General features: G+C 36.9%; 1 protein-coding gene across 1 annotated transcript in view; it reads right to left on the bottom strand.

Moving 5' to 3' along the window:
* Nucleotides 1-1,599: 1,599 nt before the first annotated feature.
* myo3a (myosin IIIA) overlaps nt 1,600-17,412 on the bottom strand; it is a 79,098-nt gene continuing 63,285 nt past the window's right edge. The window contains exons 30-36 of the mRNA XM_015390646.1: nt 17,207-17,330; nt 14,814-16,038; nt 13,242-13,383; nt 9,238-9,329; nt 7,750-7,790; nt 5,468-5,770; nt 1,600-2,079 (exon numbers count right to left, since the gene is read on the bottom strand). Coding sequence (XP_015246132.1) covers nt 1,965-2,079; nt 5,468-5,770; nt 7,750-7,790; nt 9,238-9,329; nt 13,242-13,383; nt 14,814-16,038; nt 17,207-17,330 — 2,042 coding nt within the window. The 3' untranslated portion in view covers nt 1,600-1,964. The remainder of the gene's footprint in view (nt 2,080-5,467; nt 5,771-7,749; nt 7,791-9,237; nt 9,330-13,241; nt 13,384-14,813; nt 16,039-17,206; nt 17,331-17,412) is intronic.

The raw sequence follows: 17,412 nt of genomic DNA, 5'->3' as shown, positions 1-17,412 counted from the left end.
AGGTGGACCTGTCAATGTTTTTGCTATCCTACAGCTAGAAACTATTTTAAAACTACAAAAAGTTTGATATTTTCACATGCAAATATGAATTATTTCAATTATTCCAATGTTTTTCACATTTCTTCAGCACTGAACTTCCATCACTGCCTTCTTTTGACTTTTTGCAACACACAACATAAGTGAATGGTTGGTAATATACTTTAACATATTTTGCTTAGATGCACTGTTGCAAATGTGTCTGGAAGAAAAAACACTATAGATAACTGAGACCCACTGTGCACTTGAACCCATTATTGGAAACATTCAATTTAGGGAAACAACGGTGGAAGTTCATGTATCAAAACATGGCCATAAAAAGTGGGAATCACCATAACAAAGAATGACTCAGCATTTTATGGGATTTTAGTAATTCAAATACATTACAGTCCTATTTTTTGTGATCTTTTAATCGATTCCTAACATGGCTTTGTCAATGACTTACTTTAAATGTTTTTATTTCAATTAAGCTTAGTAACATCTCAGCAGCTTATCAAAATAAGAATTTAAGTCCAGAATTTAAAACGTAAAACAATGAACATCAGCAAAGACTACCATAACAATTATAACAAAAGAATACAAGTTAATAACTTAACACTGAATCTAGACTAATTTCCTATTTAGGCTATCAATAGCACAATAGCACAGTTAGCAGATACAGGAAGTTAAAGTAGCAGCTTATAACATGGATCTATTACTTTAAAGATGAAAATTGCAATGGGATATGCATTTATGATATAACACATTGTAAAATGAAAAGCAATGTAGTTAAATAATATATATATATATATATATATATTTTTTTTTTTTTTAGAAAAAAGGGTGATTTAGAAGATGAATTATGGAATTGTCAATGATCAGTGAATCTTTATTAGTATAACAAATGCTAATACCCTTTCTGTAGTTAACAATGTTATTTTTTGCATGTTTCCACCAGTGTTATAAAAGTTCATCTTTAGTATTAAACAAACAACAAAAAAACAAACTAAGAATAGATGACCCCTTTGCCATTATCCTCTGTATTGGGTTCTACAAAAATAGCTTTATCCTGTATAATCAACCAAAACTTCTTGGTAAAAGCTTCTTTTTTTTCAATCTGAAAGCGATTTTAATCCTTTTGGCCAAACTTTATTCATTCTGAATGGTGCAATATTGAGTTTTCTGGCTTATTTTACTAAGCCTATTTAGTATCTAATATCTGGTAATATAATGTGTGTTCTTTGTGTATTTCCTGTGAGCCTTTGTCAGTTATTGGGGGGTTTTCTGACTACCCCTGTGGGAGTGTTCCTTCTCTGAAATGTCACATAAAGGTTATGGTTTGAATCTGAGGGAAATAAATGCACGATGTGTAAAAGAGTAATATTACAAATCACATGGGCTAGGTTGATAGCAACATGACATTTTCCACAAAGGATTATTTTTATATTTAGATAGTATATGTGAAGTAGTGAAGTAACAACAAAGGGAAAAAAGGGGATTGGCATAAGATAGTCTAAGTATATGTTAAAAGATAAGACACACAGGAAACGGGGGATTTTAAAATACTTTGTTTAAAATAGGACATTACAATAGGATTACACTTTTTCTTTAACATGACCAATCTGACGTTTATTTTCCAAAAGAGTATCTTTGAAAATTAATCAAAATGCGAAGTTTAGGAAAATGGACAACAGCTTCATATCTTTCCATGTTTAAAGAGACAATACAATTTCTTATTCAATGACTACACTACAGACAATATAAATAAATCTTAATTTACAGTAGTTTTATTACATGCAAGTTTGTTATTTACAATTCATTGCTGAACAAGAGCATTTCAAAAACCACTGAAACATTCTCTCTGCAGGAAGCATTACAGAGATATACCGTTAACATCTTTAATATCTCTGCAGGAATGCACTGCAAAGACTGCATCGGATTTTCTCCGTTCAGTACTTTTTAATGAGCCTTCGTCTCTGCGACGTCTTCCTCAGCAGGTGCCTGAAATCATACGGATTATCTCCACTTCGGCTTTCTGTGGAGGACATTCTGAGCATGGAACGCCTGTAACACAACAGAGATGTGGTGCTATTAAACGTATAGGGCAGTATAGATGGGAAAACAAAAAAAACATGCAGAGGAGATGCTTGTGAAGATGGAAACATAAAAAACAAAAAGTAAATAAAAAAAGAGGGATATCCAATGATTGATGTTAGGGATAGTGAGGTTTTCATATTGTTTTTCATCTTCTACCATTCATCATCTGATCTATCTGAGACAACACAAGATAGATGTTCTCTTTGTCCTTTTAGAAGCAACTCAGAGCATCTATAACCTTTTTCAAAATGTACATTTCTGAACAACTTGGTTATGTAAATCTAAAAAAAAAAAAACCTACTGTATTATGGAATTTGTTAAAAAGCGGATAAAAGATTGCTGCAAATCTGTCAATACCAACATGAGACATCATTAGGCTATACTGATGTGTTAGAGGCCTTTAAGTTGAAACATAAATAGAATCACAAAATCTTGCTATTTTTAGTTCTCCTAAAACAGACAAAATAAAATTCACACAAATATTAAGAATAATGTCCAGTTGAATGTCCAAATGAACACCTTTTTATTTGCACTAATAAGGAAGGAATAGGAGGAGTTTGCAACCTACACAGAATAAAATGTTTGTTTTTAGAATTTTCAGAAATAAGACTTCCATAAAATATTAATTAAAAATAAAGGTTTATGCTTAAAGTCGCTTAGGAATCTATAAATCATCAGAAAAGCAGACTAGATCTGACCGTGATCTCAGTCCTTGCATGCCATTTTAAGTACAGTAAGGTTGTTTCCTTTACTGACAGAAAATGCTGAGGCCAGAATGGTGATACCCTCCTGCCATCCAGCAGGGATGGTGGCAAGAGTTGTACAGGAAGACTTTCCACTAAAACTAACTTAACTGACCTCAGTGCTGTTTCAGAATATCTCAGAACAGTGGCCCAAAAATGAGATCCGGGATAGATAAATGAGAAAGTTGGTGTGCAGACTGAGACTTCTTTGTCTATGTTCACACAACAGGAAAATATGACCAGGTTGGGATATTTTTGCACACATGCAACCCCATATCTAAAGACGTATCTGTAAGCCAATTTTCACACATGGTTAAAAAAATGAGACGCATATTTTAAAAGCACTAGCCTTCTAAATGTAATGCCACTTTTATACCCTCTTCCTGGTTCTACAGACTTTTAAATCTAAATCATACAGACAGTAGCCTCAGGGTTGTTTAATATATTAGTAGTGTTGCACCGATACCGATACCAGTATCGGACAGGGCCCCGATACTGCCCTAAAATGGTGGTATCGGTATCGGCCAATACTGCACAGCCAGGTATCGGGTATCGGGGCCAAAAAATGGCATCGGCGCAACACTATATATTAGTAGTATGACCTTGGAGAAGAAAATGTATTTTAACAAAACATCATAAATGAGTATCAAGACATGCTGTACAAGTCTAATTCCAAAAAAAGTCCTATATTTTGCACACTTAAATATGTAGTTGGTTAGATGGCAAATAGTTCAGTAGGGGACTGAGCACTCATCCCTGTAGAGCTCCAAGGTTAACTATAATGGAGGAGGAGAGGCTTGACAGTCTGTGGTTGGTGGAGAGGGTGAGATGGATCAGCTTTTTAATGAGGATGTCTGACAGGATCCAGGTGCCCTTAGATGACTTCAGTTATACACTGCATGCTACATAGACCTGTTTTTCACATATGCATGTTGATGATCTTGGCACTGATGACTGGATTATTTGTTAATTTCTTCCACCTGCTTAACTCCGCCCAATTTTCATTTGCTGTCATCTGATCCACCTGTTCCAGCTTCTATTTAAGCTGCCTGTTTCCAGCCATTAGTGCCAGATTATTTGAGCCGAGTGTGAGAGTTCTCTAGCGTACCCAGTAGTGTTTGATTACCTGATCCTGACCTATTTCTGTCTCTGGAACCCTGAGTTTCTGTTTGCCCCTGTTTCAGTCTGTTTCTGCCTGTTCTGTCTTCGGACTGCTGTTTGGATTCTGCCTGTTATGACCCTTGATCTGTCCCCTGACCCTGGCTTGGATTTTCCCTTCGGTACCTCTTCGTCTTTCTGATCTACTGGCCTGGACTTTTGCTTCTGGTTCGTCACTTGCTCTAGATTCTAACTCCAGATTATTCTGCTCTTCCTCTGCCTGCTGGCTTCCGCTCATCAGTCTGCACTTCCCCACACCTGGAACTCTCTGGGAGAGTTCTGCCGCATGCTGTGGAGAAATCATCCGACTGGTTTCCACTCCTTCCTCTGGTCACGGACAGAACTTAATAACAAGGATCCAGTAAGCTGTTCCCTGCTGATGAGCCGCAGTACTCTGAGCTTTCAACAAACCTTTTTACTTTTACACAAACCTGTCTGCCTGAATTCTGGGTCCTACTTTCTAACCCTTGACAATGCATGGTGATGTGAATCAAGAGATGGTGTCAAATGAGCACTAATATGAAGAAAGACAAGCCTTTTCAAAAGAACTTCATAATGACTATTTAGGTCATTGATTACTTTTCTTTAGGAATGGGTAATATAATGGAGGATTTAACTTAAAACTTACGTTGCTCCACATGTTTCTGTGTTTTTCTGCAGATTTTTGTCATTGGTAATATTTACAACAGGTTGGCACAAAAGGTGTGTCCAGAAGACTGCTGAACGTGCAAGGGGGTCAAGGGAGGGTTGTAGTCACAGCTGAGATCAACAGCGGCGCAGTGATGCACATTTAGCGTGCAGAGCTATCCCGACCACAACAGTTTGATTTCTGTCAACCGTCTTCAGCAGAGAAACAAGCAATGGCTGGAAGGGAGGAAGGCTTTGTGTAGGAGTTCACAAAGCTCTGGTAACTCTCTGAAACTTACTAGTTTCAGAGACTCTGTGTAGTTTCTCTCCTCGGACACACACTTGCATGACCATCAGTAAATATCTTAACTAAACGCTCTTGATAGAAAGAAAAACTAATAATGTTCATGCCTTGTGATCAACTGGGACAAAATTAATGTTGCAATATTATTTTAGACGAGACCAACTGCTTTTTGTCACATTTTGATGCATTTTCTTTTTTTAATAATTATATCTCTTTATATTAATGTTTTTATTTTCAATAACATTTAGGTCATTTGACTAACTGCCAAGGAACTAATGCAAAATTGTTTAACTTATTGTTCATCCCTAAGGGAACCACCACTCCCAAGCGTAAAGCTGCTCATATCACTTTTTCTTAATTACATCACATCCCGGGGTAAACCAAATGCAAAAATCAGATGTAGTGACCCCAAATCAATAATCCAAAATGATGATTAATAAAATAATCAGCCTGTTTACCAGGAAGTGGTGCATCCCTTCCAGTAAATTAGGGAGTTTTATTATTTCTTCCTAGCAGAATATACCTGTTGTCTTGCTTTGTGAGTCTTGGAGGCTCGGGTTCACTGACAGCCCTCTCTCTCATCTGTCGAGTAGAACCTGACGATCTTTGCTCTGTGGACGTCCGCCTGTCCCCATGATGACTCCTAAGGGTCGATCGTCTCCTGTCCATGGACTGTCTTCTCTCCATTGACTGTCTCCTCTCTACAGATTGTCTCCTCTCCGGTTTCCCCCTGACAGCTGTGCTCTCGGTGGTCATGCAGGGTTCGGACCTGCTGGTGGACAGGGTGTGGTAATATTGGTCATCCACATCAAGCAGCTTTCCAGGACTGGAGATCAAAGAGAGAAAAATTGTGAGATTAGTGGATTTTAAAACTTTACCAATTAACAATTAAACCCAGAATAAAATAAAATCTTCTTATAATTTTTTTAACACAATAGATCTCTGCTCTTGACTGAGACATATTGGGAAGAGATGTTAGCTTGAGCTTCGTATTGGAAACTCTCCCTTGTATCCACTAATCTGCAGCTGCTTCAAAACTTTGCTGTATGTCTATAAATCAACGCTAAAAACCCATTTCTTTTAGAACGCCCTTTGACTGTTAGTTTAACTGTTACCTGTTATGTTTCATTAAGTTAAAGTTTGTGGTCCAACTCTTTTTATTTTCTTTACTACCTGCTTTTATCTTTACTTTACTTTACTTCTCTTTATTTTTTTCCGCTTTTGTTTTATTCTAATGTTTCATTCATGTAAAGTACTTTGAATTGTCTTTGTACTGAATTAGAATATTAGAATAATTAGAATTGCCTTACTGAAAGGTGTCATGATCTCGGCACTGATGACTGGCCTAATTGCTCATTTCATCCACCTGCCAAACTATGCCTGGTTTCCAATTACCACTCATCTTATTCACCTGCTGCTGCTTCTATTTATAGTCCAGTGACTCAGTCCCAGTCATCGTGGCCAGATTATTGGTGATGCTCTTGCTCTTATTCATGTTCTCTGTCTTGGGGGCCAGTGAAGAGAGGGTTTATTGCGTTTCCTAGTATTTTGGATTTCCTGATTCAGTTCTGCCTCTCATCTGAGCTTGCCTGTTCCCGTCTGAACATCCTGCCTGAACTATCTGTAAACTCCTGGAACCCCCCAAACCAGGCTGTTCCTGTTCCCATTGGCATCCCTGACTGGGCTCCGGACTCCGGACTCCTGGACCTCTAAGCCTTCCTGTTCTGATCTGCTTCCCTGACCTGCCTCAGACTCCTGCTTGTTCTCCAGGGCTGCAGCTTCTGGGACACTCTGGGTGGTGCCTGCCGCATCTCCTTGGTAGCCCACCGGCTGGATTCTACCTCGTTCTGTCCTTTTTCATGACAAAAAGTACTACAGTATAAATGGGTTCCATGACTTTTACAAAAAGCTGTCCTGACTTGTATAACAAAAACTCATTCTTTACTTGCAGAAATTGTAGTAAGAATATATTACATTTCCAACTGGTTTCTGGGTGTAACACCAGTGTTATGGAATAACGGAAAGTTTCCAAGATGTTCCAGGAGGCTGCATCCCATCATGACGTATACTTCAGAGACAGACTGAAAAGCAGCTGTTGCAGTAAATTGCAGATGCTTGCAGTAAAGCCTTCTTTCATGCTTTTCCTTCTTTGAGACCTTCCCTGAAATTTACTATCATTTATGCACAGTACAATTCACTTCTTATCACCAGTGTTTTTCTATCGTCTATCCTCCTTTGCCGTCACCTCCATCCGGCGCTGCCGTCGTTTCTCCTGACCTTCTCATCCTTAATGATGCATGTAAACTGCTCCTGTCCATTCCTGGCTTTATTTATCTGCTAACAAATTATTCCCCTTGATGTTTAGTGCATCGTTGCATCGTGTGTGGGTGTGTGGTTGGTATGTGTGTCTTCCTCAAGCTGTTGTGATAAAGCACCCTGGCCTCTTACTTGCTCAGCCATCCCTATCTGTCCATCTTCACCCCCTCGCTCTGGGTGGTAAACTCACCTTGCGGCTTGTGCAGAACATACATATGCATGAATAAACACATGGACACACACTTTCCAAGAGGTTCATCAACTTACTTCTTAGAAAAAAGAACTATAACACCCATATTGCAGGTCTGATAAATTATCTAGATAACTTGAGAGAGTAATTTAAAGAGAGGATGAGTTTGTTAAGACCATAACTAAGTTTAAGTCTGGAAACATTCAACATGTCAGGCATTTGGCCTTCCTTCAGGCCAAGGTATAAAAGTGATATAATATCTTAAAAAAAGCGAGTTGAAACAAGAGTAATATGCTTACTCCTCTTTTCTTGGCTTGCGTTTATCATCCTGGACAGATCTCTGTATCGGAGAAGAGAGAAAATCAAGTTTTAATATAAAAACTGAAATAATATTAAAATATAATAAATTTACAATTAGCCTACTATCAAATTAAATTAAAAGTAAGAAATTACAAACATTTACAATGGAAGTACTTTAAAATGTGTCTCAACTGGTGCCAGAATATCTTCTTTGGCAGACATTACACAGTAGTACACAAACACAATTAAATGACAATTTTTATGAATGAAAATAAGCTTTTAAAATACAAAGAAGCACATATTACAGTTGTTGGCTCATTTAGGAGGTTAAAACTATTAAAAAAGCTGTTCTTATTTTGGGAAGTTTAAAGATTAGTTCTTATTTACAGAAAATGAACATTACAAATAGAAAAAAAATATTTCTTGCAGATGTTCTTTTAGGCCAGTGGAACATTTAATTTGATGTATTATGGGAGCAGATGGAATGAGAGATGAGATGGGAGAGTTTGACATTTAAAGTTTTTTTTCAACAGCTGGCTTGAAATCCGGGGGAAAAAATTGTGTTGTGTTTCATCAGCTTTAAATAGTTTCACCAACTATCAATAAATATTCAAAAGATTATCTCTTTGTTGTTTTCTAGTTTAATATAATTGACAATATGAAAAGATTTTCCTGGAAAGATTTTAAAAGAACTATATTTAATTAGGATTGATTCTGTATAACTGGATACAAACTGGACTGTGTTTTGCAAAGTACCCTGAGCCTTTTTCAGTGTTTTATCTTGCAAATATAATTTTCTCTTGAGAAAAATACACTAAAACATCCAGGCCCCTCCTGATAATAGAACAATACTAAGAAATCCTCCAGAAATTGATAACTGGGCTTCGAAATGATATAAACCAAAGATTTTGCTACAGTATATACATGTAAATGTAATCAAAACATAAAATTAATGGCGTTATCATCCATAAAAGCACTTTTGTTTAATTCAATCAAGAACTGAACCTCTGTTTTTTTTATACTCAATATAAATACCTTAATAGGATCTCCTTTTAACTTTAAAGTTCTACAAACTAGTTTTATAGAAGACCTAACATCAAAAGCACAATGCAGATTTAGGAATTTTGTTTGTTTTAAGGTTTAAGGTTACTTAATAATTTGTCATACCACAGATAATGAAACAATTACAATATGAAAATATAGGACAGCAAAAAACAAAATACTTTAATTTCTAGGATGAAAACCATGTCACACACACATATATATATATATATATATATATATATATATATATATATATATATATATATATATATATATATATATATATTCAAAAACATTAGCAGTTAAAGCCCCACCAGCACAATCAAAAAACAAACCAATCAATGGTGCTCTGTAAAAGGCAACAACTGGGAAAGCAATTACCGCTTTGAAAAGTTTGTTGACAAAGGTATCCTGAATCAATCACCATCTTTTCTGCTACTCACATGAATGAGCGTGTAATAAGTGGAGTCCTCCGGTGTGTTCAGGGTCTTTGGTTGTTGCGTTCTGCGGGGGGTTCTTGAAAATCTCTTATCAGCTGAAAAAGTAACAAAGGCATTTAAAAACATCAGGTGGCAGTTCTGCAGTTCGGAGCTTTAGCTCGCTGAAATATACCGTATATATATAAAAAAAACAGAGGCAAACACATTTCTACATCCTCTGGTAAAGGAAAAAGGAGAGACCCTCTCTCTCTGTGTGAGGGGCAGTTAGTGTCTGTAAGCTTAGGCTAATCAAACTATTATTAGTTATGATTAAAATGTTTGCAGCTCAATATTTAGCTTATTTTCATATAGATTAATGCAGCTGCTTTTTTCCCCACAAAGACATTCAAAATAAATCAATTCTAGATATACATAAGAATTAAGAAACATTTGAAAATCCAATACCACAAAAACAATAATTCAGCGAGTAGATACCAAATATCCAAAGATATTTTTTTCTGTTAGAAAGCTGGCTTACATCATACAGTTAAAGAAAATACAACCAGGGGAATCTCTTTAATAGACAATATCTTAAAGTCATTTTTTTCAGTAATTCAGTTCAAAAAGTGAAACTCTGGTATTATATCAACTCATTACACACAGAGAGAAAGGGTAACAAGCGTATAATTATGCCAATTTTGATCATTCTAGATTATTGCTAATAATTCTAAAAATGTAATTGAAACCAAGGTTGCTTTAATAGCATGTTTCAGTTTGCCAACTTTGTTGGATCTGTCACCTCTCATACTTATCTTGAGGATACTGAATAGATTCTCTTTACAGTTAAAGTCAGGCGTTTTTGTACTTTAATCAAAGACAGCGTCACCATGGTCATTGAACCAGCATTTGGTTTCTTTGGCAGTGTGAACCTGTACCAAGATCAGTTTGAAGAAGTACTTTAAATTTCCCCAGCTGCTAGTATGACTTTACGCTTGATAAAACACAGTCAACCAAAACCAGCAGAGGACATGGATCCCTGAATCATCATATGAAAATAAGAATAAAGAAGCAAGTTTATCTTTAATGGCAAATGTGTATATGTTCTATATTTATAAATCTTTATATCTGTACAGTTTTGTCTTAAATACGGTTCAGGGTAGGTCATTATTTCAGCGGATGATATGTTTTATAGTCAGTGTTCCACTACTCTAGATAATGATTCAGTTACAAAATGAGTTGACGATTATTTCAGTCATCAGTTAATCTTGAGTAATGAATACAATGAATTATTTCAGCCCTTGAGGAACCTTAATAAACTTTATATTGTGTCTGTTTTCTCTCCCCATAGACTCTGGGCCAATGTTTTCCCAATGAAATGTAAAAAAGTAAATGCACCAGTCTGCTTCAGGTAAGGCTTGGTATAACACATTTTAGAGTAGCGAAGTTCTGAAACAAATATGGAGTGTGGTGGCCTAGTGGTTAGGGCATTGTACTTGGATCACATAGGTTCTGAGCTCAAGCCCCACTCCCACGGACTGCTACTCTGGATCCCTGAGCAAGACCCTTAACCCCACACTGCTGTCATTGTGGAGCCTCACAATGACAGCCAACTGCTCCCCAAGGGGATGGGTTAAATGCACAGGGTTTTTTTCATTGCTTTGTACTTGTGACAGTGTGATGACAATAAAGTTGAATTCTATTCTTAACTATAACCATCAAAACTGAGAGAAACACATGCAACTGAAATATAGGACAGTGTAATAAATAAATGAAAAATTGATTTAGTCTTCAACTTATCTAAATAAATTACGTTTTTAATGATATTCTATCGTTTGTTGAACCTTTCTTTCTTTTTTAACATGTCAAGAAAAACACAGCAAAATTACAGCATGAAATATTCTGTTTATTATATGCAAAACATAAAAGTATTGGAGGACATGCCTTAATGAAGATTTCTGCAATGTTTGAGACAATTACATCTTGACAGTGATCTTAGAGACAATTGGATTTTTTTAACCAGGAAATTACATTTGAGATGTATTTTCCCCACATTCATTAAGTATTTTTTTTCTGGTGTTTTTTTTTTTTTTTTTACATAATTATGTGTGAAACAGCTGTTTAAAAAAAGCTTCCCATAAATTCCTTATCATCCATGTTGTGCCTGTCAAGATGCACGCATTCTACCTGAGCTTTAATTTGTCATAATTTCCCTCATCGCTCTCCTAGACAGTATCACTCATCTATGTTATTGCAATTATAAACATATTAGACTGACCTTTGCTTGCTGTTTATTATTAATGTGCAAACTGGCAGAGAAATAATCCATCATATGCAGAAGCACCCAGGTAAAGAAGATGAAAAGTGTCAAATGTTATTAAACAACTCCAACCTAAAGGTCATTCTCTTTCAAACAGTCGAGTAATGCTAAGTTTAAACATCGTCATATTAATTTCTGCCATAATTGTTGGCTCCAAAAACATGATTAACTTTTGTTGACCTTTTCTATGAAGAATAGTGGGGCAGACATTCCTCTGCTTTCATTGCATGTGGCGCTAATGATTCTGGCTGAGCTTATTGTGTCACCGCAATTCATGTGGACAGATTAGCTCTGTGTTTGGGAAAAATATTCTTAAAGATGGAGACATGTTTAATTTCCTATGCTGGCCCCTAGAACTTACAGAGATAACTGATTGTGTTTAACATCAAGCAATGTGCTGTGTTGGAGGAATGTCTGTAAAGGGCAAAAATCGTTTTGTCCGGACATCTTTTTTTTTTGGCAGTGGGTAACAACAGAAGCTAGGTTAAGACCACCACTGTGAAGTTTAAAGAAATCTTCTTGTGCTTTTAGGGTGAGTCGGAGGCCTACGGGCGCATTGCTGCGCTCTATGTATATGCTGAAAATTGAAAAAAGTGCAAAGAAAGTTCAGCCTTTTAGAAGATTCTGGGACATCGGCATAAGCTGGCTAAATCGTCATCGTGTTACAGCGCCATAACACTGACTGCCTGTAGGTCAGATAATAGAGTTTAAAATCCTTCTGTTAGTCTATAAATCACTGAATGGATCATAACCTCAATACATAACAGATCTGTAGTCAGTGTATGAACCTCCCAGACAAATCAGGTCTTCTAGTTCAAGCCTACTCTGTCCACACAGAACTACTGTAGAACTATAGCTCCGAGCTTCCAAAGGAATTAGTAACAGCTGAATAGCAAGTTACATTTGTAATACTTAATTCAAAGTAGTTGATAGATTGTAATATTTCTGAAGTGCAGAAACCTTGATAAGACATTGTAAGCAAGATTTAAATCATACAAACATCAAACAAATTGATAAAGATAGCAATATTATTCCATTATTTTCAGCAGACACCCAAACCTATTTAAAATGTCTCATTTGTGGTGCCAGCTATGTTTTTTTTAACAACAAACGTACCATTTTCTGCTTCTCTCACTCACCTCAGTGAAACCAATTACAGTTATCAGCTGTGCAAATCTAATTTCACTTCAGATGACTCATCCAGTAGCAAGGTGCTTCCTGTTTTGGCACTTGACTTTCTCGGCTTTCCTGATCTAATGAAGTTGCATGACGGTGGGAATGGAAAAGGAAGCAGGGCCTTCATAAAGTCATTATTGGATTGAGAAAGGTTGCTATTACATTTCTGAATAGCTCAAGAGAAATAGAGCAAATATAGCTGGAAAAAGATCCAAAGGCTGATTGGATGAGCGTCTCTTCCTGTCTCAGATTTTAGACATTTACTGTTAGTGTCTTTTGGGGTTTCTTATGGTTATTTGATCTAAAGTCGTTACCACCTTGAGTTATATCTATGTAGTGTTGGCTAAAAATGCGTAGAGTGTAAAAATCTAAATTATTTACCTCTGAAGTGAAAATATTTATTATCAGAAATAATAAAACTTTTAACAACAAAGCCATAACTTGACATTAACCTGGGTCATTGTCTGCTGGCAATATGAATGATGTTTATTACTCAACAATCTGTTTCTTTCTAAGCCAATCTCACTTATCTTACCTGACTGGATCTGCGGGGTGTAGCCATTGATTGCTTTTCCTCTAAGAAACAATACATTGTTTTCAGAATTTGATTGATGCACCTGGATGATCTCGCTCAGCTTTTGCTGCAGGGTTGAAAAGTCCTGGGAAGTCTTTTCAATCTGTTGAAGAGATTAGAAAAGACATGACTAGAAAAGGAGCAAAGTTTCATCCTGTAAGCAAACTGAGCTGTTGAAAGAAAATATGTTATTAGTATTTTTGTAGTTGTGATGAGAATTTTAAATACACTTATCATTGACCTTAAGTGTCACATTCATTTAGGGACTAAAAAACCCCAAGCCTATTATTAACTGGAAAACTGGAAGAAAACCAGTGTCTCTAGTTCCGTTTCAATTACAGATGTTTGGAAAACTATGTTGATATTCTTTCAATGCAGAATATTTCATCTTTACACAAGGCAGTAAGGTCCAGTTGCAGTGACATGAAGAAATGGTTTCTGCTAAATATATTTTTGATGCAACTGAAAAGTCAGCTCATCAAAGCATATTAACTTTTCATTAAAAAAAACTTAAGTTTTTTCAAAATTGCAGCGTTTACATTTAGCAAATTTATTTTAATTTGTTTAATTACAATTTGCACAGTTTGATGGTTAATGGAAACCCAGCTGCTGTCTACATTAAAGCCAGCTTTACGTCTTCATGGACTGAGAGGGGGCAGCCAAGAGACCAGTTTGTGGAACAAGGGCCAAACCATCACGCTGGAAGAAAATTTTGAAGTATGCTCAGTTCCTCATGGACTGACAGGGCAGCGACTAAGATAGAAATCTTTGGTCCAAACTGACCACCTGCAGCTTGCCACATGGAAAACATTAATACTTTAAAGAAAACATATTATGATCTTCAGAAAAAAAACAACTGAGTTGTTGAGTAAGATTAAAAAGAAAATATTTAAACATTTTAAACTCTTGTATCTATCTATAGTCTTGTGTTCATTCATTTATGAGACTTTATGCAATAGCAAAACATTTAAATTCAGTGAAATAGCCTGCTTGCTGTTTGACTAAGCTTTGTCCTCACAATGACAATTTAGAGCAGCAGATAAAGACCAGATCAATCTTTCCATCCTAAACTCTGACCTTCCATCACTTCAGAACATGATCCCAAGATAAACAAACTCTTCTGCTTAAAATAGAGATGTATTCCCCACTAGCATCAATTTACCTCTATGCATTTAAGAGGTATAGCATTTTTTAGAACTGAGTCTGCAAGATGCTCAAGGGGAAGTTGAAGGCGGCACAGAAATGCCAAAATAAACACATTATCAGCAAAAAAAGCAAGGCCATGACTTACCAAAGCCATACTCTACTCTGTCTATATCTACAGGTTAAGAACATGTTCATGACTCCTACAAACTGGATCTGTGTAGGAAACCAGCCAACTACAACTAACTCTACCAGTTATAAGCGATGGTGAAATATTCAAGCACAATTGTGCAAGCAATGTATTGACAGGTACAAAAAGTGTTTGGTTAATAGGCAACTTGGTAAAAGATTTTCAATCAAATTTCATCATGTTCCTAACTGGCACTGTACCTCTTTGGAGAAGCTCTCTAGCTGCTCGGCTTCACTCCTGGCTGCCTCCTTGTTGGCCTTAAGGTTCTTCCTGTCCTTGTACCCTCTGAAGTTGCTCTGGATCTTCACAGCAGCGTGCTCTTCCTCCTGTCTTTCTTTTTCAAGGTCTCCCTCCTCTTTGCGTTCAATAACCACATCTGTAACATCCAGTGCTTCATCCCTTTCTTTGGTATTCTGCGCCGTATTGTCAGGACTGGCACTTCCTTCGCTGACTTTCTGCTGCGCTTCTTTTTCAGCTTTCAGCTTCTTACGGTCCCGATGACCTCTGAAATTACTCTGTAGGACCGTTGCTGCTTTTTCCTCATCTGGTCCCTCTGGACTTGCAGGTAAAATGCCCTCTTGGTTGTCAGGAAGGGATTCCTCTATCTTTGCACCATTCTCCTCCTTTTTTGATTCCCTCTTGTTTTTCTTGGGAATTTTTCCTTCCTCCTCGAGTCGTTTTCTCTCCTTATGACCACGGAAGTTACTTTGAATCACTACAGCTGCCTTAGTCTCCTCTGGGTCATCAAGCTTGGCATCAGTGGAAGAAACATCTGCTCCAAGTAGAGCCTCCGTTGGTTCTGCCTGCTCCTCTTTCTGGCTGCTTCCTATCTGTTTCTTAGCTGGGACCTTCCCTTCTTGCTGTAATCTCTTCCTCTCTTTATGGCCTCTAAAATTACTTTGGATAACAGTGGCTGCTTTGGTTTCCTCCTCTAGATTGACAGCTTCCTCTCCTGGAGCCTTTTCCTGTCCATCTACATTTCCAGTGTCTGCGTCCTGAATTACAGCTTCATCTATAACTTCTGTGTTCTCCTCATCTTCTGGTACCTGAGTGTTATCACTATCATCGTTTTCCTCAGCCTCATAGGTGCTCTCATCCTCTTCTTCATTGCTCTCCCCCTGATTATTAGCTGTGTTCTCCTCTTTGCCTTTGGCAGTGGTTGCCTCAGGTTCCAGTTGCAGATCCACAGCCTCATTTGGTATCTCCAACTCGTTGCCAGCCAGCGTCTTTTTCCTCTCTTTGAACTTTTTTCTCTCTTTGTAGCCTCGGTAGTTACTCTGAAGAACCACTGCTGCTTTTGCTTCTTCCTCCTCATTGTTGTCCTTATTAGAGCCTGTTTCATCAGCAGTTTCTTTTGTGAGATCTGGCACCTGTCCCTGCTCTTCTTTAAGAGCCTCCTCTGCTCGCTCCTTCTCTTTGGCTTCCCTGCAAACAAAATCATGTCTTTGTCAGAAAGCATGAACAAGATTTCATTTGTTTATGTTACAACATCTTGAAAAGGCTTATTCAACAATTCAGTCTGTCCATATTTTGGATTACAGACCAAAAACTGTGGTTATTTTGTCTCAGAAAACCATTTTGACCTGTTATATACATATGAAGAGGACGTTTTTCTTCACATCTAAGAATATAGATACTGTGGTATAGATTTGTATTTTGCCTTCTCTGAGTTTGAGCTTTGAGCAGCTTTTCTGTGCCACAACATAAAGCTGACTTCACCATTGCTAATGTGGGGATGTGTTTATGGTGTTATCGATCACATGTTGAAGTTGTTCCCAATGTGAATTGCGGCCGGTTGCATAGGTGACATTGTGTGTCTTTCTTCACCAATGTAACATTCTAGATTTATTTAGGAAAATTACAGATTCTTAGAGTGAGTGGTCGTCTAATGGCTGTGTGGTAAAAAAGATTTTCCTGCCTCAGCTTTGGATCTTTGCTACTTCTCCAGATCTACTACTGACCTCTTGGCTTCTACTCTCATCAATCCCATTATAATGACCATGTACTGTAGGTTTGAGGTTGCACCGTTTTCTTTCCATGTTTAGATAGTTGGTTAAACAGAGCTGTGTAAAATATCCAAATCTGGGGATATTTTTTAATAACCATGGTTTAAACTTCTCCATATCCTATATTCTGACCAGTCTGCTCCGTTACTTGGTCTTCATGATGCCGTTTGTTCCCTTAGTTTGTTAATAAACATCTTAAATCTTTACAGGATGGCAACTGGATTTATACTATTAGATTGAACACTGATGGACTACTTACTTATATGTTAGCTTAAATGTTTATATTTGTAATTTTTTTATTTAAGTTAACATTTTTGTAATTTTTTTATTTAATTTAACATTTTTGTAATTTTTTTATTTAATTTAGCATTTTTGTAGAGGAGACTGAGCTCAATAGCATGCCTCATTTGAGATATTCACTGATGTAAAAAATCTGCTTCACAAGATTTTCAGCAAATCTTTATGTTGATCCATCACATAATTCCCAAAAATGATAAGATTTTGGTTTTAATGAAATGAAACAAAAAGAAGATGAGCAGGTATGAATCTTTGCGAGGGAATAATGTAATTTAAATTTCTTCTTCTACCGTTTTCGTTGGAAGCTTTTCCGCTCCTTGTGCCCCCTGTAGCGAGCCTGGATCTTGGTTGCTGCCTTGTTCTTCTCATCTACCAACTCCTTGTATGACTTTCTTGCAAGAAATCCCTTGCAAACTGAAGCAAGCAATTGACTGGTTTAGACAAATCAAATTTACATGAACAAAAACCATATTTTTTGCCTCCATGAGTTACTTAC

The sequence above is a fragment of the Cyprinodon variegatus genome, unplaced genomic scaffold (genome assembly GCF_000732505.1).
Source record: "Cyprinodon variegatus isolate N-32 unplaced genomic scaffold, C_variegatus-1.0 Scaffold507, whole genome shotgun sequence".
NCBI lineage: Eukaryota > Metazoa > Chordata > Actinopteri > Cyprinodontiformes > Cyprinodontidae > Cyprinodon > Cyprinodon variegatus.
The sequence above is the reverse complement of the archived record's forward strand: the minus strand, read 5'-3'. Positions and strand labels throughout refer to the sequence as shown.